This window comes from Platichthys flesus, chromosome 11 (assembly GCF_949316205.1).
Source record: "Platichthys flesus chromosome 11, fPlaFle2.1, whole genome shotgun sequence".
In the NCBI taxonomy this organism is placed as follows: Eukaryota; Metazoa; Chordata; class Actinopteri; order Pleuronectiformes; family Pleuronectidae; genus Platichthys; species Platichthys flesus.
The window spans coordinates 14,798,323-14,822,271 of record NC_084955.1 but is presented as its reverse complement, the minus strand read 5'-3'; the positions used below and the strand labels follow the sequence as shown (position 1 = coordinate 14,822,271).

Genomic DNA, 23,949 nt, shown 5'->3' with positions numbered 1-23,949 from the left:
TGCATATTTAATTACAGTAGTAGTGGGGTGGCATGGCGCTGCACAGGAAGGTATTAAACTGTGTGGAAATGTACGGGTCAGGCAGAACAGTAGAAACTTATACAAAAAGTTGCATTTAAAAAGTTTTACCTCTCTTTTGGTATATACCTTCCGTCAGAAAACTGGAAATTTGCATACACACATTTAATCAAATGTAGTGATAGCCGTCATTATAGCGATCAAAATATGCTCGGGGAATCAGACTGTGGATCAGCCCTCCTCTGGATTTTCTACATCAGATGTGAGTTTTTCCGATGGCCACCGTTGAACCCTCAGCCGTGAGTTGCAGGGGAGAACCTGGACGGTCTGAACTTCATCTCGGCAAAGGGGATGGAGGAGTCTTTGCCTTTCCAGTCTATCCACACGACTCCCTGTGTTGGAGAAAAGGGATGACATCTGGTCAATGTGTTGCTGCACAGAAGATAAAACAGTTTGAAACCCCATTGGAGACTATCCTTACCTGATTATTGCTGTTGGTGCCATAAAGACCATTGAGGTTGGTCTTGTAGCAATTCTTGTACCACCAGCCTCCCATGTAGGCCCGGGCACAGTGGATCCCCAGAGGATCGGCGTCCTTGTCCCGGGTCGAGAATGGACGTCCATTATGGTATCTCATAGAGTCACCTGACAGAAACACAGCGACGTTATAGTACGAAATATAGTATGTACATGTTCAGGAAAATACCACATTTTAGTTCACCTGCAGTGCCTGTGTAGCCGGACACGGTGAGAGTGTAGTGCTTCTCCTCGGAATCTATTGAGAAGTTGCCGTAGTGAGCGTAAGCCGTGTCGTTTCCAGACTCCATGTCCACTCTCAGACTCACTGGGCCTACGCTAGTAAGGTTGTGCAGAAGTTCATTGCCTAAAGTAGACAGGATGAAAGAGAAGATGTAGATTATAGGCTACTGGTGAATTCTTTATAATGGGGTAATAATTGTTTCTCCCAACTGTACCGAGCCAGAACTCTTCACTCAGGTTCCCAAATCCGCCGCTGTATTCGCTCCAGGTTCTGTAGAAATCGGTCTTTCCGCTCATCCTCCTCTGGAAGACCTGGAAACACCACAGCACAGCAGATTCCAAACCCATTCTACCCTTTTCCTATTAAATACAGTCTCGTCGAAGCAGCAGGAGTTTGTCTCACCGTCCAGCCACCTCCATCGGTCTCCATGTCACAGTAGACTCTGACCGCCTGTCCGTCCTTTCCTTGTGGGTAGATGTCCACTTCCCCTGACTGCAGCGCTCCGTTCAGCAGCTCCTGGGAGCACTCAGTTGGGAAAGGGAATCGTAGTTTACCTAAAGAACGGAAGGAAAAGGCATTCGTTGGGTGATTATTTATTATTTAGTAAGCAAGAAGCAAATAAACTGGAATTATTTCACATTTATTTATCACCTGTGATGAATTCTGTGGTGACAACAGACGTGTAGTGTCCATCTCTCTCGCCTTGCACCAGAACTAGGTAGCGTGACATGGGCAGCAGCCCTGTCATCTTATACTCTGTGATGGTTGAGTCCAGGATCACCTCCTGATGTGTACGAGAAACACATGCAAAGTTAATCAATACAAAAAGCTGTGTTTGTTCTGCAAGTGCCAATGGTGGAGGGATATTATTCACCTTTGCCTCTTCTCCTGCCACCTGATAGACGACTCTGTAGCTGTGATAGACAACAGTGGAGCTTTTCCATGTTATCAGTGCAGAGCGAGCCCCCACCTCACTGGCTTTAACCACTGGGAACACAGATCATCCAGGTTACACACAGATCACTGTAGAACTTAGCCAGTAAACATGACGGATCGGACTTCCCCTGCCTCCCCACTCACCGTTAGCAGTGGTAAATGTAGTTGAGATGGCCATGCTCTGCAGACTGTCCTTCTGGCTCAGCACTTTAACTGTGTACAGGGTGCCTCTCTGCAGACCTTTCAGTTGGTGCTCCACTGAGTTTCCAGACAGCATCACGGTCACCGTCACATTAGGAGCTGTGGCACGAATGAGATTAAAGAGATAAGATTAGATCTCATTTATTACCAAATTTATTTAAACAAAATCTAATTTTATAGCTTGAACATGACTTATAAGGCCACATTGTGTTTCAAACCGTCTTGGGCCTTGCCTACTCAGAGTAAACTGTCTCTACGTCATGACATTTATATATGTAGCTAATGGGTTAACACCCACAGATCAAAGGTGGGTGGCCTCCTGCCACCAGCAACTTCTCGTGAGTAGGAATCTGAAAAGCTGGGTTCATTTTCAAACCTTTGCAGAAACTAAACCTCAAAACCACAACTTCGTCCCACATCCTCCCCTGCCCCTCCGTGTCCTCACACACGGCTGCTTCAGCCCCGGCTCTCACACAAACACACACTTTCAAACACACACACACTTCTGCGACAGAAATATGGAAAGAGCCTCTGTGCCGGTGATTCAAACAACCTTGGACCGCCACGCTCTTCAGACATGGTTGTCACAGCACCGGCCAACTGTGCCCCTCGGTGTCTCAGGACAACCTTGGTCTTTGGCTTGTGTTACATATCTGTTTGTGTGTGTGGAGCTTTTCATCACTCATCAGTTTATCAATGCTGCCACACTTACTCTTGGAGGACTCGTAGCTGATTATGAAGCGGTCTACTTTCCCCAGACTGGGAGTCCACTGCAGCACGGCTCTGGTATCCGTCACATTGACAACTTGAAGATGCGTAGGAGGAGCAGGCACTGCAGTCAAGAGACAATCCATGCAGTGTTAATTCCTGTTTTTTTAAATGCCAAGACGATACACAATAGTCCGCACATAAGAGCGAACTTATCTAACTGAGTACCTGTGGTGATAACGGCCATGAGGGCATCACTCTGCACTCTGCTGTGTGTGGTAGTTACAGAGATGATGTAGGAGGCTCCAGCAGACAGCTTGGAGAGCACCATGGAAGACTGCTGAGACTCCATGACAACAAAGTGGCTCTCCCCTATAGCAGGGCACAGCATTAATATCATATCATGAGTAAGGATCCACAGGTTAATACATTAACCAAGTGGATATTGACCTGCACTTCATTTCACTGACCTGTGACAATGTTGGTATAGGAGACCCTGAAGCCAGTGAATGTGGTCTTGGGTTTGGACCAGGACACAGTGAGAGAAGACTCTGTTACATTGCTGAAAACCATCTCTGTGGCTGGCTCAGGACCTGGTAAGAGAAAATATTAGGGGATTTTTATTAACATTTATAGTCAACATCTTTGGATATATAATTGCCTGGTACTGATTGTGTTCCTGGTAGAGATAAATTACCTGTAACTGCAGATACTCTGTGAATCTTTGATCTTCTCTCAGCACCGGTTCCATACACGTTCAGGACATAACGGGTGTTCGCCCGAAGGTTGCTGAATTCCACAGAGCGTACGCTGCTGGGCACCACCATGGAGATCCTCTTGGTTTCAGCTTTAGGTCCTGATCCAATAGTTTTACTGGAAGAAACAGTGGTTCCTGTGTTCTCAGTCTGAACATGGACTTCGGCCGGGTTCTTAGCTGCAGTGACCTTCTCTGATCCAAGAGCTTCCTCCTCAAAGTCTTCGTGGTCGTCTTCATCGCCCTCTGTCCGAGGCTCTCTCCGGATCACGGTGAAATTTTTGAACATGCCCTGTGGTGCTGACCATGTGATGGTGAAGCTGTAGGAGGAGATGTTCACCACCTTCACAGAACCTAATCCGGATCCTCCTGTCCCTCTGCTCACCACAGTGCCGGGGATGCTTGTTTTGTTCTGCGCAGATCGAGCCTCGTCTGTCGTTGCTGTAATGGTTGAGTTCACTAGGTACTGACTCTTCTGTGTGACTTTTCCCTTTCCTGCTTCAGTGTTTCTGTTGTCAATAGTTTGCACATTTGTATTCTCTACTTTGATTGTCTTGCGTTTATGTCCAGATGATTGAGTGACGTTCTTCTCAGCCATTGTGGACTGCTCCAGAGTCTCCTTTCCTGTTCTGGTCTTATTTGTTCCTATGCCTTTGGACAGAATGGTCACTATTTTAACCGTGCCATTAGATTTCTTTATGCTACCTTGCAGAGTTATGTTGTTATGAGGTTCATCTTTCAGCTGGTCAGATTTAATCAATGTTTTACTGGAACCTCCCTCCTTAACAAGCTTGGGGTCAGTTTTTTGGAGAACCTTTTTGGAGGCCTGGATGGTTTTTCCTTTTCGCGCCTCTTCTAGCTTCCTTCCCTCATGTTTCAGGAGATCTTGACCAACAGTAGGGCGATTGGTCTTTGTTGCACTTGAGGAACCTTTCATGATAATTTTTTTAACGGAAACTTCTTGTTTCCCTTGTGTTTTAACAAGACCTTGTTTAACATTAGTGGTCACTTTGGGTTTGACGTCAAACTCTTTGGCTTCACTCTCCTTCTTCTGGTCCTTTTTCTGCTGGGTCACTGTCTCCACTGTCTCCACTGTCTCCTTGGCCTTTCCTTTGGCAGCCTCTGAAATTAGAGAGCAGAGATTAAGATTAAAGTGTAAAAGACATATTGGTATATGTACCGGAAGAAAATTGTTGGACCAAATTAAAAGGTTACTTCAATTGGTAACTCACAGATGAATTGGGTTTGCTAATCTGAATAAAAACAAATTACACAATTATTATCTTTAATTTGAAAAAACTTAATTCATTTGGGTGTTACCGAGTGAAACAATTTGTTTTATTGTTCTAAGAAGCACTTACTTTTATGACACTCTGTCCCTTGGGCACACTTAGCGCAGTCTGGACCCATGAACCCCTGATGACAGACACATTTCCCCTTCTCACATTCACCATTACCGCTACAGTCATCTGGACAATTTGCAGAACATGGACCTGGGGGAGCAACAAAAATAACCAAATTATTGATTCCACATCTCTAACGAGTTGTCTGAAGTACAGTGATCTGCTAAATATGAAGGAAACGTACATTTGTCTTTTAAGAGGGACATCTCACGCTCCAGTCGGGCCACTCGTCCTTTCAGTGCATCCATCTCAGTCTCACATGCCCCATCGCACCCACCGGGCACCAAGCTTATCTTATGTGTCATCACCAGGGGAGTGCCAGGCATCAGCTTCACCTCCTGCTCCTTGGCTTTGTTCGAGTCGCAGCCGTCACTGATCACCACCTTGAATGGTCGAGAAGGGGCAGACTTCTCTTTGTTGGTGGCCGAGGCTGTGATTTTGTCTTTGTCGGCTGCAGAACCACTGGCAGTAGCTGGCTTTGTTGGTGTTGACGGAGCAGTTTGAACCGCAGTTGGGGCGGGCTTGTCTTTGGAGTTTTTCACATTACCGGTGGAGGGATACTTGGCTTCAATCGTCTGATTGACAGAGGCTGTGGGCTTGTTTTTGGTGGTTTTAGCGCCACTGGCAGAAGCCGACTTTGAGGATGTTGACTGAACGTTTAGAACTACGGTGGGGGCAGGCTTGTCTTTGGTAACCTTCCCATCAGTGGCTGAAGGAGATTTTACTGAAACAGTCTGATTGACCGAAGGCTGGAGTTTTTCTTTGGGGGTTTTAGCACCGCTGGCTGGCGCAGACTTTGTGGATGCTGAGGGAACATTTGGAGCTCCCGTGGGGGCCGGCTTGTCTTTGCTGGCCTTCACTTCACCGGCTGAAGGAGCCTTAGCTGAAAGTGTCTGATTGGCTGTGACTGTGTGCTTTTCTTTGTTGGTGATTGTGCCACTGGCTGCCACAGTTTGAATTACTGCCGGGCTGGCTTTGCTTTTGGTGTTTACTGTAGCATTAAAGGTCAGAGACTTTTGGTTGGAGGCGGGCGTCGGTAGAACAGTCTGATCGACTCTGTTTGGTTTCAGGTTGGGGCGAATGGTCTGTTTGGGGAGAGTAGAAGCGGTCTTTGGTTTTGAAAGGGTGAAAACGGCGTTGGCTTTGGGCACATCGCTTCCTGTGGAGTTTTTCCTCTCGTTGGTCGGGCTTTGTAAGGAGGGAAATGGGGTGAGAAGGAGGAGAAGTCCCAGAGTAAACAGCATCTTGAGCCAGCAGCAGGAGCCACTGATGGTATTGCCTCTGGAGAATATATATGTATGTAACTGTAAAATCAGGAACCCTCTCCTGTATGTTTCTCAGAGTTGCGCAGGGGGATTTGGCCAGGATTTCCCTACAGATGAAACAAAGGAAAGACATGAATTATGACTTGGTCCAATGCAGAAGATTTTAGGACAATTAACTTGAGACATATCTTTTTTTTTACTCAAGAATGGCTTTGCGCTGTCCTTACCCCCTCTATGTTAGAACATTCACAGTGTTACTCGTCACACTTTTACGCACCAAATCCAACAAAAAATCTAAACTCAAAGTGAATAGAAACATTTCCTGGAACACATTTAAAAGTGAGGAAAAGAAATGCAGCAGTGTTCCAGTCAGCCGTAAAAGTTGATTTCGGTGGGCTGCCAAACCAAGTAAAGTCTAAATGAACTGATTCGTAACAGGAAGGAAGAAGGTGACTTGCGCGGGAAATCCAGAGAGTGCTGCTGGAGAGACGAAGCTGAGCGGTAACAGAGCTTCACTGTATAGAACTGTGGGACACTGTACGTCTTTCACTATACAGATGGTTACATAATCCGGTGCACCCACAACCCGTAATACCACTAAAAGAAAATTTTCCAGCCTTGGCCTTAAATATGTAGAAAATCAAATAAAGTGTGCAAAAGGTAAACACATTTAAATGCTTTGCTACACAGCACACTAACTTTGAAATGTTGCATTGGAGCACATTGATTAATTGACTAACAGGCTGCAGTATAAGGCACTCCAATTTATTAATTTAACTTAAGAATTTGTTAACTCGACTTTCAGGAAGATTCTGTTTTTTTAGCAGCTACAATAACTTTATCTTATGTGTTCACACAAAAATCACAAATTTCATGTTCTTCACTCATTGCGAAATTAATTTAATAGATTTTTTCTGCAGCTGAAGCACAGCATTCAGATTTCCACACACCTTAACTATTATGATTTCTTCAAATTTTAACATACATTGAGGTCCATTAATTCAAATGGCTGCTGTTACAATTCTGACATCATAACAATTACATGGAGCAATAAATCACTTACCAGAGTAATGGTTTAGTTCTTTGTCTCTGTCTTTATGCTGCTCCCTCCATCTGATTGGAACAGCTCACATGGACTCACTGGTTATGATGAGGGAGGAGAGAGGTGAGAAAAAGGACCACCTCTGGAAAGGAGGAGAGTGATAAAGTCTGCTCCTACTTAAGAACCCCCCCTCTTCCACGCCTAGTGGTCCCACTCTCTCAACCACCACGGATAATATTTGTATTGGACTTACGAAACCAGGGGGATTTTTATACAGATTTCTGCATCAAATACAATCAACTGCTGTCTTGAATTCTGTTATAGCACCTTCTTTTTTAAAACACATTTTTCAAGTGTTTTATGTACATTTTCCTGGTAAATATGTTACGCTACAAACAATCCAGGGTCATGTGTTTCTGTGAGAAGGATACATAATAAATATGTGTGAAACCAATTTATGTTTTGTGTGCATATTTAAGTCTAAAATGTTGAGATTTTCGGACTGATCTGTCATTGTGGCACAAAATTGAAAACACAAAAAAAGCCTGCATGCGTGTTTTGGCTTTTCACAGCTCCTGACAGTCATCGAAGTGACTTGACTTATTCCAGACATTAATAACACTTCGACACAGTCTGTGATTGAATAAAGCCCAAAGGGCCGAGAATCATGATTCAGCTGGAATACACAGCATCAACACTGCAGGTATTCAGCGCTGACTCTGGGGGACAGGAACCTCTGGCCATATGAATCGGCTGTTTGTTGGAGGTAATGAGATGAAACTACGTGGGAGTTATGTAAGTGACCAAATATCCACCAGATTTAAGGAATGCTCTGTGAGGGCGCTGCATCTCTCACCAAATGGCCACCCACCATCCCACCTTTTGTAAACCACATGAAGAAGAGTGTTTCAAGTTGTGAAGAGTAAACAGGGGCGTAAGTGACATTTTCTGAATTTTACAGAAGAACAACAACAAAAGTTTATAACACTTTGTAAAAAATGCTTTATTTTTGTTAGACTACCACAGCAAGTACTCATCCGATGGAAGCCGTAGTTAAAATGTTTTTTAATAAGTCTTAAATCCAATTAAAAAGCCTTCCTGGTAACTTGTGGTATCACCCAGATTTGTCATGGCCAATCCTTACAAAATGCAGCAGGCTTACTATATGTGAATAGTAGCATGAGTCTGCCTAAGGTGTTGTTCTATTTTATTTACTGCTGTAATCCTAATGTGGTAAAATATTATTTTGTTCCCAAGACTGTGAGCATGCGAAACCATTTTGCACAACGTACGTGAAACTCTCTCATATTCTGTTCCTGTCACATGTGCTCACTCTGGGTACAGTTTGATACGTTGCAGGGAAGTGAGAACCCACACAGTAAACGTTGTATTTACCCAGAGGTATTTCAGTTGCAAGTGTGTTGAGATAGCAAGTTTTTCTTGGTGAGTACAGTGTGTACTGATACTGACAGACATCTAACCAACACTGTTGCAGCACAGTGATACACAAGGTCTCACACAGTACTGAACCTGTAGTGTTGTCAGTTGTGTGCTGCTTCTGCAAAATGTAAATGTAAGGTGGTTTTCCCTATCTTTGGAAGTTTCAGTAGTGGCGACTGTATTATACCTCCCTCAGGCATTCAATGATGCACATCAGCAAACAAAGGAAACCACTAATGACAAAGAGCAACCAAAAAAAATACAAGTTACATTTAACTAGATAAAAAAATATCTAAATTATATACAGATGGCAAACACATAGTGCACATGTACAAACATGGATTGTACACAGGAATACATACATCTGTACAACTGCCTGGTTCGTGTCCAAATATACTGTATATTCTGTGGATTTCTCTGCATGATGAGTATCCTTATACATGTATGTGCATATGTGCACACACAGACAGGGATACACACTCACACACACACACACACATGTTATACTTCTTCTAAGTGAGGGCACTCATCGGCATAATGTATTCCCTAGCCTCTTACTGTAACTTTAACCATCCAAACTAAATGCTTAACCCTAACCTAAACCTAGTTCTAACCCTAACCCTTACCCTCAAACCAAGTCTTATCCCTCAAACACCACATTGAAAAAGTGACTTACTTTCCAAAAATGTCCTCACTCTGTAGTACAGGAGCACACACACACACACACACACACACACACACACACACACACACACACACACACTTACACACCACACACACCACACACACACACACACACACACACACACACACACACACCAGTCTGATAAGGTATATACAGATAATCTGTATTCCAAGGGTAAAAAATGTCACATACTGAAATAATATTTCATCCCCAACTGAAGCAGACAATTGTACTAAGGTCAAAATGGTTTTACTACGTAGACCTGTGCTTTTTACACTGGGATGTGTTTGAACAGTGTGAAAAAGACCTACCTTGGTATTTGATAAGCTCACCTGGATATTAAGATAAAACACAAAGACTAGCTGTCAGTGGGGTGTGGACTCCTGTGTGGGTGGTCCCACTCCATCAGTGAATCCATCTGGCGGCAACCTCCAGGAACAGCTCCGCCTTCGCTCCACTCCATCTGCACCGTAGACCACCCTCAAACCGCTGACCCGGGCTTGGCCCTTTGGAAGGAATGGCCGTAGAAGTACCTTCGGCGACTAAGGCCGTACAGCACACCAGAGAAAATACACCTGGTCATTTGGACAGATTTCACAGTTCCCCAGTCCGGTTTCACAGACGCTTCTTTGGTGTGTCAGAGTCAGTCAACCATGCACTCATGGAACATTTGACGCTACAATAAATCTCTTGTGGTGATTCACACCTGGATGCAGATCTCTGTCAGTTGGTCTTTGTAGAGTTAATATATTTTATTATGCTGCACACACAACCCTGGTAAAATATATGCATGAAATTCATGCATAAATAACCAGGTAAGAAAATGTAACATGTGACAAATTACTGCTGACAGTTTACCCTGTTTACTCATTAGATTACAAACAATTCAGTACCTTATTTTTTCCAAATACACTGTTGCTACTAACAAGGCACTAAAGTCATCCTGAGATGAAAATGTGCGATGCTGACGTCTGCGTATTTATTTACCCTTTATTGATTCAAATTTAATGAAATGGCTGATGGCTGAAACAGTGCAGCCATTGATCTGGCTGTGATTGAAGTGATGGTCAGTCCTCCCGTGTTGCTTACATTGGACCCGGCCTCAGAGATTAGAATAATATAAGCACATAAGCCTTCGCTTGTTCGTCACTTCTCCGCCCAAGTCTCCCTCCCTCTCCCTCGGCACTGCTCCCTCCCATTGCCCCCCTGGTTTTCTCCCATCACCTCTCTCTCTCTCTCTGCAGTATGAGCTTGACAAGTTTCTACATTATAATTGCAACGAAAATCTTTTTCCAGCATGTTTCTAACCACATTTGAGAGGCAGAATATCAACTCTCTCTAAAAGAATGACTCTATCCTTATGAGGTAATAATTGATTCAAATTCTGCCACTGTGGGACGCCACTGGGAGCAAGTGAGCCAGTCTCTTGAGCCTGGAAACCCCCCTCTCCCTTCTCCTCACCTTGCAGATGTTAAGTAAGGAGGGGGTGAGTTTGAGAGGGGCTGCATTGAACACAGAGACCCCTCTCAGATCCTTTACTGCCAGTAAAAAAAATATATATCTATGTATTCAGCAGGAAAACTAAAACAAACTGAATCACTCTGTTTGGAAAGACATTAAAGAGCAAATGTACGTTTGTGGATGAGAATAAGTTTCATTAAATTCCCACAAGCAGCTGAAAGAAAATACACAAAGAAAGGCACTTGTTGTTGTTTTTTATTTGAAAACTGGCTGCTGTTTTTAAGACATAAACATATGTCACTGAAGCGGTAAATGTTAAATTGATACCATGGTGGAGACTGAATAAGGTGAGAAGTAATGTCTCAGCACTTAAAGATGCTTTTAAATGAGAGACTCTTCATGTATCATGATTTATAAGCAATGCAGAGGTATAATAGCATGAGCAGCGAGAAAAGAGCTCTCAGATTGGCTTCACTGTTTGCAGCCGTTTAGCTTGTACTCGTTCACGAATGTAGAAAAGCCGATGCAGGCAGCTACATTAGCAGATTTTTTACACTCTCTGTCTGAAGGCTTGTTCTCCACCCAGGTGTTTGAGTCCAACAGATACTGCATCCTACAAGAGAAAGAGCGAGTGAACAAAACGAGGATCGATCACTGTACACGTTATCGTTATATCATTGACTACTTACTCTCCACTGGAGTCGGTTGTGGAGCCATCTTTGCCCATGATGAGGTACGTGCTTCCCAGAATCAACTGTGATTTGCACTGAAGCCTCTTGGCAAACACTCGAACTGAATTTTCATCAACATGCACATCTCCATCTGGCAGACGGATGAAAGATTATATATTCATGAAGGGTCTTATCACTAAAGTTTTATCGGGAAATAAATCTGTGAGTGTTTGTAGTAACAGTTTACTCACTTAATCGAAGAACCTTGGTTATTGTAGACCTGTACATCTCAAAGTTGCTCCTCAATGAAACACCAACAACTTCAACAATGTACGCTGCAGATGAACAACAATCAACCAATTATTATCTCATAAACCACCTTGTAGTTGTATGCTTGCGCCAACCAGTTCTGTTTCAGTCAATATGCCCTATCTTCGCTTTCGGATATGAGGTCCCTGTGACCTTTGACCTTTGACATCTAATCAACAAATTTTCAAGAGTTCAAGTGACACCTGGTCAAATAAAAGTGCAAGAGGGGAAAAACTTGTGTTGAAAGGCCACCATGACTTTGAGTTCCCAAAATCTATTCAGTTAACATGTGTGTTAACACATTCACAAGTTAAAAGGGGGTTTTGTGACGTCAACGTGACCTTTGAACTCCAAATTTGAATCAGGTCATTCTTAAAATCTATTTAAGTATTCCTAATATGTCACAGTTTCACATGACTTTGAACTTTGACCCCCGAAATCTCATCACATTTGTTCAAAACTAGAAGAAATTCCCTCAAGGTTTTCTTTAGATATCGTGTTCACAAGAATGGAATTGATATTTAGATACATAACACAATATTGTCTTCTGTGTAGTACTCACCGTAATCTACTGTGGGGAAGAAGCAAGCATGTTCAAAGCGATCATTCTTCGTCAGTGTTCCAGATCTTTCAGATTTAAACGTCAGTTTTTGTTTATGACACGGCCCTAAAGGAAAGAGGGACATAATGAAATTCTCAGTAGTTACACAAACCTGATTTGTTCTGTTCTGTTTAAAGGTCCAGTGTGATTTAGATGTTTTCACTAGAGTGTTTCATCTGAATTATAAGAAATGTTCTTTCCTTTACCCCGGAGCGGTAACTTTATATTTAAATATTTTATGTTAACATCATAAGCGGGTCCTCTCTGCGGAGGCCGCCATGTTTTTTACTGAAGCCCAGACTGGACAAACTAAACACCTTTCAAGTTTTTATGAGAACCGAACGCTTCCACAAGTTCTCTCTCATGTTTGGAAGGGGATATTTTGCTGCAACATGCAACTCCACCACTAGATGTCAGTAAATCCTACACATTGAACCTTTAAAGCTATTTTCTTATTCACAGGTGTTTTGTAACTATGGGTGTTGGAGTGAAGGCTCACTTTCGGCACACTGGCACACATCCTCTGAACACAGTTTGGAGACCAGCTTGCTTCTTTGGGGGGCAGAGTAGAACACAGTACACTTTCGGCCTTCAAAGAAATGCACAATTAGAATTCAACTAAAATGTCCAACCTATTGTGACAAAAATGCTCAAAAATAGAAAAAAAAAAATCTTACTAGGTTCATAATAGTCATAGAACACAGCTGGAGCAGGCTGCAGAAGGCCGATAGGTACCCTCTGTACAGCATCGAAACTAATACATTCCTTTGTCTTAAAGAACTGGTGAGAGAATATTTCTATTAGTATGGGACATGTACAATTTGTGAATTAAAATGGTTTTCAGCCTCACCTCATTGAAGTAGATCAGCACCCTTCCATAGGATACCTCATAATGGGAAATGTATTGCTCAGATGACCTTTTTAGCTAGGAGGAGGAAAGAATTGAATTCTTTACGTGACATGAAATGCGGAAAATATCTCCGACCGCTTTGCATTGTGAAGGATGACACAGATGAGGAGGAGGCCATTATCCACTAACCCTCTCAAGGTCCTCAGTTTCAACTTCAAATCCACTCAGTAGTGTGATATCAGCAATCGCCATTCCTGTGAGACTGTTGTTCACCTTAGAACTGCACAGAAACACAAACAAAACAATGAAAAATATAGTCAGAGAGAGACACTTGTTGGAATTTGTGATCTCTTAATGAATGCTAATAGAGCTAATGTGTCACTGAACTGACCGGACACAGACTGTATAGGTGACAACATTGTTTAAATTTCCGGTGGTATCGACGTCTCTCCTGCTTCGGGTGTGATCATCGGACCGATCAATCGCTGATTGGAACACTGACGACTCTTTTTCCCCGTTGTTATCGTAGTCATCATAGTATTCATATGTTTCTATGACCTTAGCTAGATGGACAGATGTTAATGTGGTTTTCAATATATTTAGTTGTAAGTTGAAATCAGTGAACAAAAACTTACCGGTGTACTGTACTTTCCCCTCCACTGTGACGCTGATAGACAGTATGGTACAGGCGTCCTTGGGATCCAGTAAATGGAAAGCCTTCACCATCTGCCAAGGAGATTGATTTTCAGTAAAGTACGGATCTTGTTCAGCCTTTATACAGAAAATGTTTGAAACTTACTTTTAGTTTGATGCCTCCTTTTCCTGAAAACTGCATATTGATGTTGTTCCCTATAAGTTTCTGGGGCAACAGACAAAAGAGGAAAGTAGGTCATAAGGTCAGTTATGAGGCAAAACATTTGTATGCGTCTAAGTTGAGTCTGAAATGATCTGTGTTACCCTCAGGTTTATTTCCACCTTCTCCTGATTTTCCAGCTCAAGCTTTACAATGTCATTCCTTCCTGGGACAGTGAACTCTGCAAATAAAGTTGAATCGGAACTGACAGGCCTATTTAGCTGATACTCAGCGAGGGCTTCCAGTGCCATGATGGTATCCTGAACATGGTAACAAAACATTAATGATATGTTACAATTCCAATCTGACAGTGATCTCTGATTTTACGATTGTCAATCTTGTGTCACAATCACCTGTGAGGATTTGTAACCTCCAAAGGAGTTTTCTTGAGTGACTAACCAGCATGCTGCATTATCTGCCACCTGAGTTTTCTTTAGTTTCACTGCAGTGAGGAGGGCGTAGGCCGTAGTCTCTACTGTTATGCTGTCAGCCGTCTTTTGATTCTGTGTGCTAGCATCTTTTGTCCACAGGTAACAGCCATCCTTCCCTGATAGTTCAGAAATAGACAATAAGTAAACATTCAGTTAAATAAACCTGATAGTGATATGATGATACAGGCAATGAGATGAGACATAGTTTTCAATGATAACACTTTTTGCTCATAGACATAAAGATAAATAATGATGGATGACACAACAGTTTCTCAAAAGTAAAGCCAACTAAGCCTGATCATCCCCTGCTGGCTAGCTACAGTATAGGTCATAAACCCCAGCTCCTCCATGTTAGAAGATGGGACACTGGCCACGTTATTTGGGATTCTATCTTCATGCCATTTCTCAGTTGATTTTCCATTGGCAATATGGAATAAATAATGAAATGACCTTTACCCATTCCAATGTACCACCTATTTGTTATGATAGGACATGCCTTCGGTTGCCATTGCTTCAAGTTTTGTCCAAACAGGAAATAGATCGGTTCCCTCTGGCACGCAAACAGCGAGGCAGTAGGCAGTGATGGCAACAGCGTATGGATGCTGAAGCTCCTCCAAGTTGGACATGAGGTATGTTGTTGATCTTGAAATACTTGCATCCTGTTAGAAAGTAGCATAAAAGCAGTCATTGCATTTCACTCCTGAAACCATCCGCACAGAAGATGAACTGACAACAGTGTGTTAAAATACACATTCATAATGGATCTCTTACTTCTGCCATTTGGTTCTAAGCACAAAGTGGAGCTGAGGCCATTTGTCAATTCATGCAGATATTTTGATGACTACATAATTTTGAATTGATGTTAACAAGTCAGGGACGATCACAGTCATCAGGATCTATCCTCTGGGCAACATGCATTTTTTTAAGTTTAATTTCTAATAATAACATCAATACCTTTTTTGTTTCATCTTACCACATTACTTCGTGCTTCACTTTGCAGAAATTCCCGGGACAGTTTCAGTGACAGAGCGATGTAAGCCGTCATGGACGCAGCTTTGTCTTTGCCCGCCTACATTTAAGACACATGGACAATGCTGCATTAAATCACTGTTGGTCAGTTTCATAAATTCTGACATGTATACTACACACTGTGCATACCAGGACATTTCTGTGGAGCACAGGACGTGGGTCAATGAATGACCCGTCTGTCTCCTGTACTGAGAGCAGGAAACTGACTGACTTCATGATCTTTTCTGCAGGCACAACCTCAGTTATCCGGCCCTGCTGTCCTAAAGCCGCTAACTGACGCTGCGACACCAAAGACAGAAACTTTACTACGTAGGCAGTCAGCCTGAGGACAAAAGAAAAGAGAAAAAAGAAGGGAGCAAAGTTGAAGGAATAAGCTGATTTACAAGTTGACATACTAGAAATTAAGAAAATGTATTTATCATATGAGATATGTGATTTTACATTTAACCAACACCCCCAAACATTTTTAAGACTGCACAGACAGATTTGGGGAGCTGCTGAACCAAAACGTCCTTCAAATACATTCATCACAATATCACTACCACATTTAATACAGGAATTATTTGTCAATAAATAAAGGTTCAGTGTTAGATTTAGGTGAAAAGAATCTATTGGCAGAAATTAATCCTAGTGATGGGCTCACTAATTTGTACAAATTGTAGTTTCCTTTACCCTTTATATTTAAATACTTTACATTTACATCAGAGAGGGTCCTCTCTTACAGTGGCCCAGACTGGACAAACATCTTTTGAGTTTTTATGACATCTGAAGGCTGCCACAGGTTCTCCTTCATGTTTGGAAGGGGAGGGTGAGGGGTCTTCAGCTGCAACATGCAACTTCACCACTAGATGTCACTACATTCTACACACTGAACCTTTAAGAATCCAATATAAGCAGAAGATAACAAGCCTACAAGATTAATAAGGATACAGGAAAAATAACTCACCATTGACTGGATGGCACATCCTGCCATGCTGCATAACGTCCGCCAGGTTTCGTCAATTCAAAAATCCTGTTATAGCCTGATTTAACGAAATTGTACAGCCTTGTTAGTCACCTTTAGAGGGGACAATGTAACACCAAGGACTGTTGTTTTTATAGTTTGAAAAAATAAACCTGTATTATATTATAAACTAACTTCTATTCTTCAATTTCTTGTCATTTGGTGTCTGACATACATGCCAGTATTGATACAATGGCGTCTAATATGTGCAATTCACTAAAGAGCTAATAATGGATGACAGAATCAACCTGATATATAAGTCAGACTGTAATAACCATGTGCTTCTTGTCTCAATGATTCATTTTTATTATTAATTATTAATACTGAAGGTTCACAAGGTGTCATCACAACAAAGGCTCTGTATCGTTTACCCAAAGACACAGCTTTTTCTGTCCTGGTTCACAGGTTATGGAACCGTCTCCCTCTGGGGGTCAGGTCAGCAAACTCTCAAACCTCTAGTTAGTTTACCCCATCATGCTTTCATGCCTCTGTTTTCACTCTTAACCGTGTTTGTTGTCTGCAATTTAAACATTAAATGAAATGTTTATGTTTGTTCTTATTATTCGTCTGTCATTCTAACAAGGCAATAATTTATATTTCTTATTTTGATATTTATTGTGCACAAAAGGAAAGTTTGGCTTGATGCTGTAGGTCAAGAGGGCGATAGGAATTCTTTCTGTGGTCACCATGGGTGTCCACAGTAGATCTCATAGCAATCATGGCCAGGGGTTCTCAAGACACCTTGTTGTGAGAGTGCTACAGAAACAGACCTGTTTACTTAGTCAACTTTAGAGTCTGCTAACAGGAAAAAAAGAGCACTTAATGAAGGCCTTAGAAATAACAACAGAGTTTAAGTTTAACTCCCCTCTCAAGATTTGTGTGTGAATGCTTCCAAAAAAAATTAAATAAAGAGTTGTTATTCGATTAAGGCGTTCATACCTTTGGTAATCTTATCAAGAGCGTCATCCCTGGCACCAGGAGGCAAGTATAACCATTGCTCACTCAGATCAAGGTACCGCAGGGCTGAGACTGTAGGAGCAAGTTTTGACATTGTCTGTTCCAAACATCCTGAAGGCAACACGATCAGGCCGGCAACCCTCTTCGGATTTAGAAGGTTTTTCACTTGTGCATGAAATCCATTCTCTGTCGAGTGAGGATGTTGGAAAGTCAAGACACAGTCATCTACACAGATTTGTGAATTGCATGTTTTTCTCTAATAGCAGATACCTTCTGCTGAAATAAAAAGATTGGAGCTGGAGTCTGGGATGACTTCATCCGGTAAAGTTCCATCAATAAATAAGGTCTTTGTAATCCCCCCTGTTATGACGTAGAAGAGTAAACTGACTCAAACAGATGTTATATCTGAGAACAGTAATAATGACTAGGCATTGATGAAAACTGAAAAAACTTACCATCCAACTTAATCACTTGGGTTTCTTCTAGTCTCTGTTCCAATCCTTCAGTCTACATAAAACAACAGGGAGCCAAATTACTGCACTTCCCTTACATGTCACTGTATTTGTAAATATCAATTGTAAAAAGATGATTTGGATTATGAGATAAAAAAAACATTATTCGTCACTCACCCACACATTCAGAGTCTTTTGAATTGCGTCCACTCCCATCTCATTCTCTATATCATAGAGACGTATTTTGATGGGTATGGAGCCTGTTACCATGGGGACTGCAGAGAAAGAGACAAACTGGGAAGAATGTGGCTCCACAGTGATGTTAACGAACGCTGTGGTGGTGGCGGAGCCAGGGGAGCAGAGTCCTTCAGTTTGTTCCATATGAACGGCCACCTGTGATAAAAACCCAGTGAATTCAGTGTTCTCATTTTTACTGGTTTAGTTGCTACTTAACTTCAACAGTAGGTTGTATATCTACCTGTAGGCTGTCGTCGCCATAGTTGTAGATAACAGGTGAAATTAACATTTGCTCGTATCTTTTCACTGAGTACGGCAGTCTCAGAGACACAAACATCCTCTTAAAGGCTCTGACCTCAGTCGGTTGAACCACACAAAAACCTGAAATGAAACACAAAGTCAGTGAGTTGCTGTTATTATTGAGAAACTTTAGTCAAACACCCATTATGCATTTGTGAAATTGGGAGCATGGTATCACCACTGGCTGCAGATAATGCGATGACCTGAACTTCCCATGTAGTAATGGAATCGGGCAGAGCCAGAGAATACCTAAAAGATCATTTACACTCTTAAACAATAGGAAAAGCTGAAATTCTCACATTGATGATATAAGAAGCCATAGATGGGAACAAATGCAAAGGATATAAACTAAAGAATGTGTCAGCAAGTGTTTTAATGTCTTTATTCACAGTATTTCATTGGAAAATATGACTAGTAAAACTAGACACCTCTTACCTGCCGTTACCATTGACATTCAATTCGGTGAATGCAAAGCTAGGAGGGAAAAATCGTCGAATGTACTGTTGAGCAGTGTCAAAGAAGAACTCTTCAATGACAGCTTGACTTGCAGCTAGAGACAGTAGAAGACGAAAGGTGTATTTCTTAGTTCTGTTACATTTATGCCACAGCTATTACATGATATATTAGATGTGATTTCATTCTCACTCCGGCCAAATCCTTTCCGGGCATCCTCTTGTATCTTTTTGCGCCTAAGCGCCTCTCCCTCCATGCAGCATTTTAAAAAGGCGTCTGCACACTCCTGACTTTTCTGCACCAGAGAGACCCTCTTTGCTCTGTCGTTACAGGTCAGGTTCATGTGGATGACCAAAAACCCATCACCACAACACTTCTGAAGATTTTCATCGGAATAGTTGGATTCTGGAAGTAAAAAATGGCATTTGTGTGAAAATATTTTTTACCAGAAGTATCTCACATTATCACAGACCAAAGTTGTGATGCTATAACGTCGTCTTACTTAAGGTCATCATTTCCAGCTGAAGGTCCACATCACGTCTCTGTCGTGCAGGTTGTGAACCACAGCCAAATTCTGGAATAATAGTTTACATAACAATTGAAAGCTTATGGGATAGAGAGAGAACAGCATCTTTTAAGATACAGTTTGGATGGTTGTTGGTATAATGAAAACAATAATTTTTTTTAAACTGGGAATTCTGTATTTCTGGTTGCAGATACTAAAAGCAGTGGTTAGCTATAAACAACAATAAATATCAAAACACAATTTAAACTATAATTTAACATTTCCACTAAGTATGGTATCAAGGTATTCTCTTCTTCTCATCAGTGACACAGTTTTCAGTCAATGTAGGTCGTGACAAATTAAAATTTTAAATGAATAAATTGATGAAAAAAATATTTTGACATACTTGCACCACTCTCTGACTTGTGCTGGGATAAGAAAGACAGACCAGCATCTTCTATTACAGAGACTGGGTTAGATCCTCCACCATATGAGCAACCAAGGTCGTAGGACTGCATCGCAGAAAACACCTGAAAGGCGGGAGAAAGTGGCTGTATTTACCGTATTCTAATAAATAGATTGAAAAAAAAAATTAGATCAATGTGTTTTAAGAGAGGGTATTCATGTGCAAGGTGCTTTCAAAAGCTCCACCTGTTTGGCTATGAGTTTATTATCGGCATTGAGAGCGTAGAAGGCCTTATCCACAGCGAGCAGAGCAATTCTGGCGCTCTGACCAGGTAAGTCAAACTCCAGTGTCGCCTGTTTTCCAGGCTCAAAACTTCCTTTATGTGTAACCTGAATGAAGTAAAGACATTTCAGAGACATATAAATGTTGTTGGCAAATGTCAGATTAAAACCAAACATTAAGTTAGACACATGAATACACATAGGCTGGGTTAGGGTCTTAGGGTTGGGTATTTTGAGATGGCGCCCACCCAAGTCAATTTACAGTCTTTAGATTATGTTGCCTGTATGACACTCTACTCCACCTCGTTTATAACAAATTCAAAAGTATAAAACAAGGGTCTCAGTTATGTTGAATCATTCTTTTCAACATGTATTATTATTTATTATTTTCCACTTAACAGTCTTTTCAAAATAGTTCATGTTCTGTTTGTCCACTGTCTCTCTCTCTGCCCAAGCTGCACTCTTATCTCTTCTGTTTACTCACCTTGACCTTTAGCTCACATTCATCCCTGACATCTACCCACACAGAGTCAGCGATGATGTCACCATGCCGGTTGTAGAAGTAGCCTATCAGACGGAAGGATGGAACCATATCATGTGTTATCTGCAGGTTGTCTTTCACTGAGTTGCCAAAAGCGAGAGCTCCGTTTTTAACCAGGGTGCCGCGGCTCAGGACCTGCAGCAGAGACAGAGAGAAATGGTTTGTTTCATGACAAACTGCTGCTCGCACCGTGAGGTAGTCAGTGTGATGTGGCTCACCATGTAGTATATATACCCATCCGTTGGGCCATTCACGGTGTTGTACGTTACTGCTAGTACTTCTTTCACAGAGTACAGCTTGTTGGTAAAACTCATGTAAAGGTAGCTGTCATGTGGAGATGAAGCACGTTGAATGGTTTTACTTTGATGCAGGTCGTCTGCAGTCACCTTTTTGGAACCAAGAGATGGAAACAGTTAAAACTAAACAACAACAAAAAGAAACATTTAGATCTTCTGAGTTTGGGGGAAACTAACTTCAACAGCAATCGTAGCTGCAGTGTTAATATTAAAGGTATGAAACACTGCCCCCTCCTTGTCAGTAGTGCCTTGCATAAATAGCTCTGAACTTCCAGGTATGTCAATCCTGACAGGCACATCAGGTGCTGGAGACCCATCTGAGAGACGCATGATCACCTGTAATAACAACAAACATATTCTTTGACATAGTAGACCATGACAGTAACGCACTTAGCTGTGTATCTGTGAGTGACATACATACCACCACATCTAGTGGGTATCCAGGAACAAAGTGTGAGCGGGTTCGAGAGAGATCCATGGTGTATTTGTGGGAGAGGACAGGAAGATAAACTTCTGTCTCTTGCATTTCACCACCTGAGCCAAAGACATTACACACAGTTATATCAGCCGCAATGAAAAGTCACAGGAATCTATTAGTTAGTCAAATTGGTACTTTAGGGTTTCTAATCAGCTATTATATCACATATCTGTACCTGTATCAAGTATTTCTGTAAATATAATCCCAGAAAATATATGCCTATATGTAAACAAGTCTACAAAAGTGTAAGTTAATTCTCTCTCTATGACATAATAGGTCAAGAAACAAGATATGTTATTGAAACAAATATTTCAGTTAAATATTAAATCATAACTAATTCTAATTACACTTTTAACCCCACTGGGTGTGTTTTTTACTTGAACCATGGTTTGAAATATGTCCATTACTTTTTATGTTGGTGACGAATATTCCCAAATAGACTTGTGCTCGTGTTTGCTGTAAATCAGAGAGGGTCAGATTCAGGTCCTTCATGAGTCGTTCATTTAAATCAGATTTAGGAAGAGAAACTCTTGCTATTCCATCCTGGACCTGCAAGAAATGGCACAAATTGTTGCTTTTCAACTAATGATTAGATCTTCATATAAATTTTGGACAGAAATTAGTTTTCTTACCGAGCCAGTCAGCTCCAGTCCTTTGATAATGACAGTGGTTCCTTTTTCACCAGAAGCTCCACCTTTTGTTGACACGCCAAATTTGCAGTGGTAAGCCCCATTAACCTTCTCACCATGGGAATACCTATAGGGAGAAATTCAGAAACAAACTGTAAAACCTCTAAGTTTATCTTTAGCCTATGTTGTCAACCAATGCTCGACAATAAGCAGATTTAATGGCGAATTGATCAACACTTACATGGCCAAGATGGTGAAGACAATCTCTTCAGCTTTCAGCAAAACACAGTTCTGCTCAATTTTGACGTTCACCTCAAAACTTGGTAAAACTATGGAATTTGTAACAATAACATGTTTTCAGGCTGAAGTATTGTACATATATTTCTTTAAGTATAATTCAAGAAAACTGCAAGCTTACCAAATTTTTTTACTTTGAACTCTCGAGAAGCAGCTTTAGCTTTATCTTCCGTATAGTGAGCTGTAATCTTCCATGTGCCGGTTCTTGGTAAAAAGAAAATGTGTTATTGTTATGTTAGTTTAAGTGTCAAGGTATATTGCAAATATGTCATAACGTACCGAGAAACATCAGGTATGGGGAAAGTGTCTGTGAATATCCCCCCCTTTGTTTTCCTGGAGGTCTTCATTATTCTGTTTCCAGCTGCATTCTGTCAGAAAATAATAAAAGCATGAAACATTTCTTTTACTTCTTCAAATCAAAGCCCTCTTTATTCCTAAAAAATGTGTGTACTTACAAATACGGATATGTGCACCGTTGCCTCATGAGGCCTGAGCGTGTGGTCGAGAGTGAATATCCTGTAACTCACTTGAAGAGATAACATTCAGATAAATGGCTTTGAATATGATGGAAGGTAGATTTATTTCACAATGTTGTACATCTATTCCCATTTTTTACTTTCTTATTACCTTTCTGATTGGGGTTGTACATTGGTTGGTTAGTCTGAATGAAGATATAACCCCTGTGCTTTGATACAATGACCCATGTAAACCTTTCACCGAAGGCTGGGCTCTCTGCCACTAACAAAAGGTGCGAAGGATTTATTTTTAATCTTGACATTTCTTCACTGTCAATCTGTAAAAGATGCAGATTTAAAGTTTGGGTTAATGACATCTCAATCCTGTCCTTTTTTTTCTTTTTTTTTGTGTGAGTCAATACCATGAGCTCAGCTGCTTTGATGTCCGTTTGGCTGGTGCACTCAAGGGTTATCCTCTTGGAAAGAAGATTGTTGGCCTGGTCCTTCAGGTAAAGAGTGACAGGCATGTTGAGATGAGGCACTCCCATCTGGACAAACACTTTCTCTTTAACTCCCACGTGAAACACATTTGGAGCTGAGATGAAGAATCTGCACACAGAGGTGGAAAATGATCTCATATTTTATATTCGACAACATTTATAGCTATGGATTAAGATCTGCAATGTCTTATCCATTACATTATGACATAATAATCATTTACTATATTAAATAGAAACATACATAAACACTTCACTTTCGTGGCATTACATTGCATTATTAGAAGCTGTTACCTGCTTCCTGTTGAGAATCCTGTTTCCACAGCCACGATCAGGAGCAGCAATGAAACGGCAGGACACCTCATTGTGCAGCTTCTGTGTCTTTGCCTGCTCTGACACAGTATTTTGATCAACTGGGGCTTTGTGCATTATCCACCCCAGTGTTTCTCAATCGTTGGATCCCTCAATGCCCTCCCTCTTTTGAGTCCCTCTTAGAGAAAAACAAATTCTTCCTCAGACCCACGCACCAAATGGCAATACATAAAGTGATAAACTCATCATTCTGCCACATATTATGCATACCGGTACAAATGAGTAACATAAACTATATGGTTCAGTCATGTCATATGTAAATGTCTGCATAAACAAAAAGAAGGTGATCTAAATTGATTCATGTTATATACCAGGTTAATAATACACATCCGATTTTTGATGCAATTCAGATCAAAACATGTTTGCCTCTATT

General features: G+C 41.4%; 3 protein-coding genes across 3 annotated transcripts; all 3 read right to left on the bottom strand.

Annotated features, from left to right (window-relative positions):
* Positions 1-10: 10 nt before the first annotated feature.
* On the bottom strand, positions 11-4,391 carry LOC133964515 (tenascin-like). The gene is made up of 12 exons (XM_062398663.1): positions 3,321-4,391; positions 3,094-3,216; positions 2,852-2,995; positions 2,628-2,747; positions 1,859-2,014; positions 1,653-1,765; positions 1,430-1,562; positions 1,181-1,332; positions 993-1,089; positions 740-901; positions 500-663; positions 11-410 (listed from the first exon to the last, which is right to left on the bottom strand). The coding sequence occupies exons 1-12, from the start codon at positions 4,312-4,314 to the stop codon at positions 312-314; spliced, it is 2,457 nt and encodes an 818-aa protein (XP_062254647.1). The 5' UTR covers positions 4,315-4,391; the 3' UTR covers positions 11-311.
* Positions 4,392-4,414: 23 nt separating this feature from the next.
* Positions 4,415-6,134, bottom strand: LOC133964754 (proteoglycan 4-like). The gene is made up of 3 exons (XM_062398994.1): positions 4,965-6,134; positions 4,739-4,870; positions 4,415-4,497 (listed from the first exon to the last, which is right to left on the bottom strand). The coding sequence occupies exons 1-3, from the start codon at positions 6,022-6,024 to the stop codon at positions 4,415-4,417; spliced, it is 1,275 nt and encodes a 424-aa protein (XP_062254978.1). The 5' UTR covers positions 6,025-6,134.
* A 4,779-nt stretch (positions 6,135-10,913) lies between these two features.
* c4b (complement C4B (Chido/Rodgers blood group)) lies at positions 10,914-23,630 on the bottom strand. The gene is made up of 41 exons (XM_062398613.1): positions 23,499-23,630; positions 23,130-23,316; positions 22,880-23,045; positions 22,708-22,778; positions 22,532-22,620; positions 22,374-22,456; positions 22,197-22,284; positions 21,959-22,082; positions 21,734-21,875; positions 21,270-21,382; positions 21,026-21,184; positions 20,771-20,938; positions 20,496-20,687; positions 19,976-20,119; positions 19,731-19,854; positions 19,322-19,393; positions 19,012-19,224; positions 18,802-18,916; positions 18,545-18,615; positions 18,308-18,447; positions 18,007-18,222; positions 17,833-17,884; positions 17,648-17,737; positions 17,360-17,563; positions 16,364-16,439; positions 15,547-15,739; positions 15,362-15,457; positions 14,885-15,047; positions 14,311-14,504; positions 14,062-14,217; positions 13,904-13,963; positions 13,740-13,830; positions 13,496-13,667; positions 13,294-13,384; positions 13,105-13,179; positions 12,932-13,034; positions 12,754-12,843; positions 12,216-12,320; positions 11,596-11,679; positions 11,363-11,495; positions 10,914-11,286 (listed from the first exon to the last, which is right to left on the bottom strand). The coding sequence occupies exons 1-41, from the start codon at positions 23,567-23,569 to the stop codon at positions 11,145-11,147; spliced, it is 5,118 nt and encodes a 1,705-aa protein (XP_062254597.1). The 5' UTR covers positions 23,570-23,630; the 3' UTR covers positions 10,914-11,144.
* Positions 23,631-23,949: the final 319 nt, after the last annotated feature.

Coding starts and splice junctions, on each gene's coding strand:
- LOC133964754 (XM_062398994.1), bottom strand. CDS start 6,024: ATGCTGTTTACTCTGGGACTTCTCCTCCTTCTCACCCCATTTCCCTCC. Junction 4,871..4,964: donor GTCCCTCTTAAAAGACAAAT/GTACGTTTCCTT, acceptor TTGCTCCCCCAG/GTCCATGTTCTGCAAATTGT. Junction 4,498..4,738: donor AGGGACAGAGTGTCATAAAA/GTAAGTGCTTCT, acceptor CTAATTTCAGAG/GCTGCCAAAGGAAAGGCCAA.
- LOC133964515 (XM_062398663.1), bottom strand. CDS start 4,314: ATGAAAGGTTCCTCAAGTGCAACAAAGACCAATCGCCCTACTGTTGGT. Junction 1,090..1,180: donor CCGATGGAGGTGGCTGGACG/GTGAGACAAACT, acceptor TGGTGTTTCCAG/GTCTTCCAGAGGAGGATGAG. Junction 664..739: donor CGGCTACACAGGCACTGCAG/GTGAACTAAAAT, acceptor TGTTTCTGTCAG/GTGACTCTATGAGATACCAT.
- c4b (XM_062398613.1), bottom strand. CDS start 23,569: ATGAGGTGTCCTGCCGTTTCATTGCTGCTCCTGATCGTGGCTGTGGAA. Junction 21,185..21,269: donor GATACCCACTAGATGTGGTG/GTATGTATGTCA, acceptor TTGTTATTACAG/GTGATCATGCGTCTCTCAGA. Junction 13,385..13,495: donor ACCTATACAGTCTGTGTCCG/GTCAGTTCAGTG, acceptor GTTTCTGTGCAG/TTCTAAGGTGAACAACAGTC.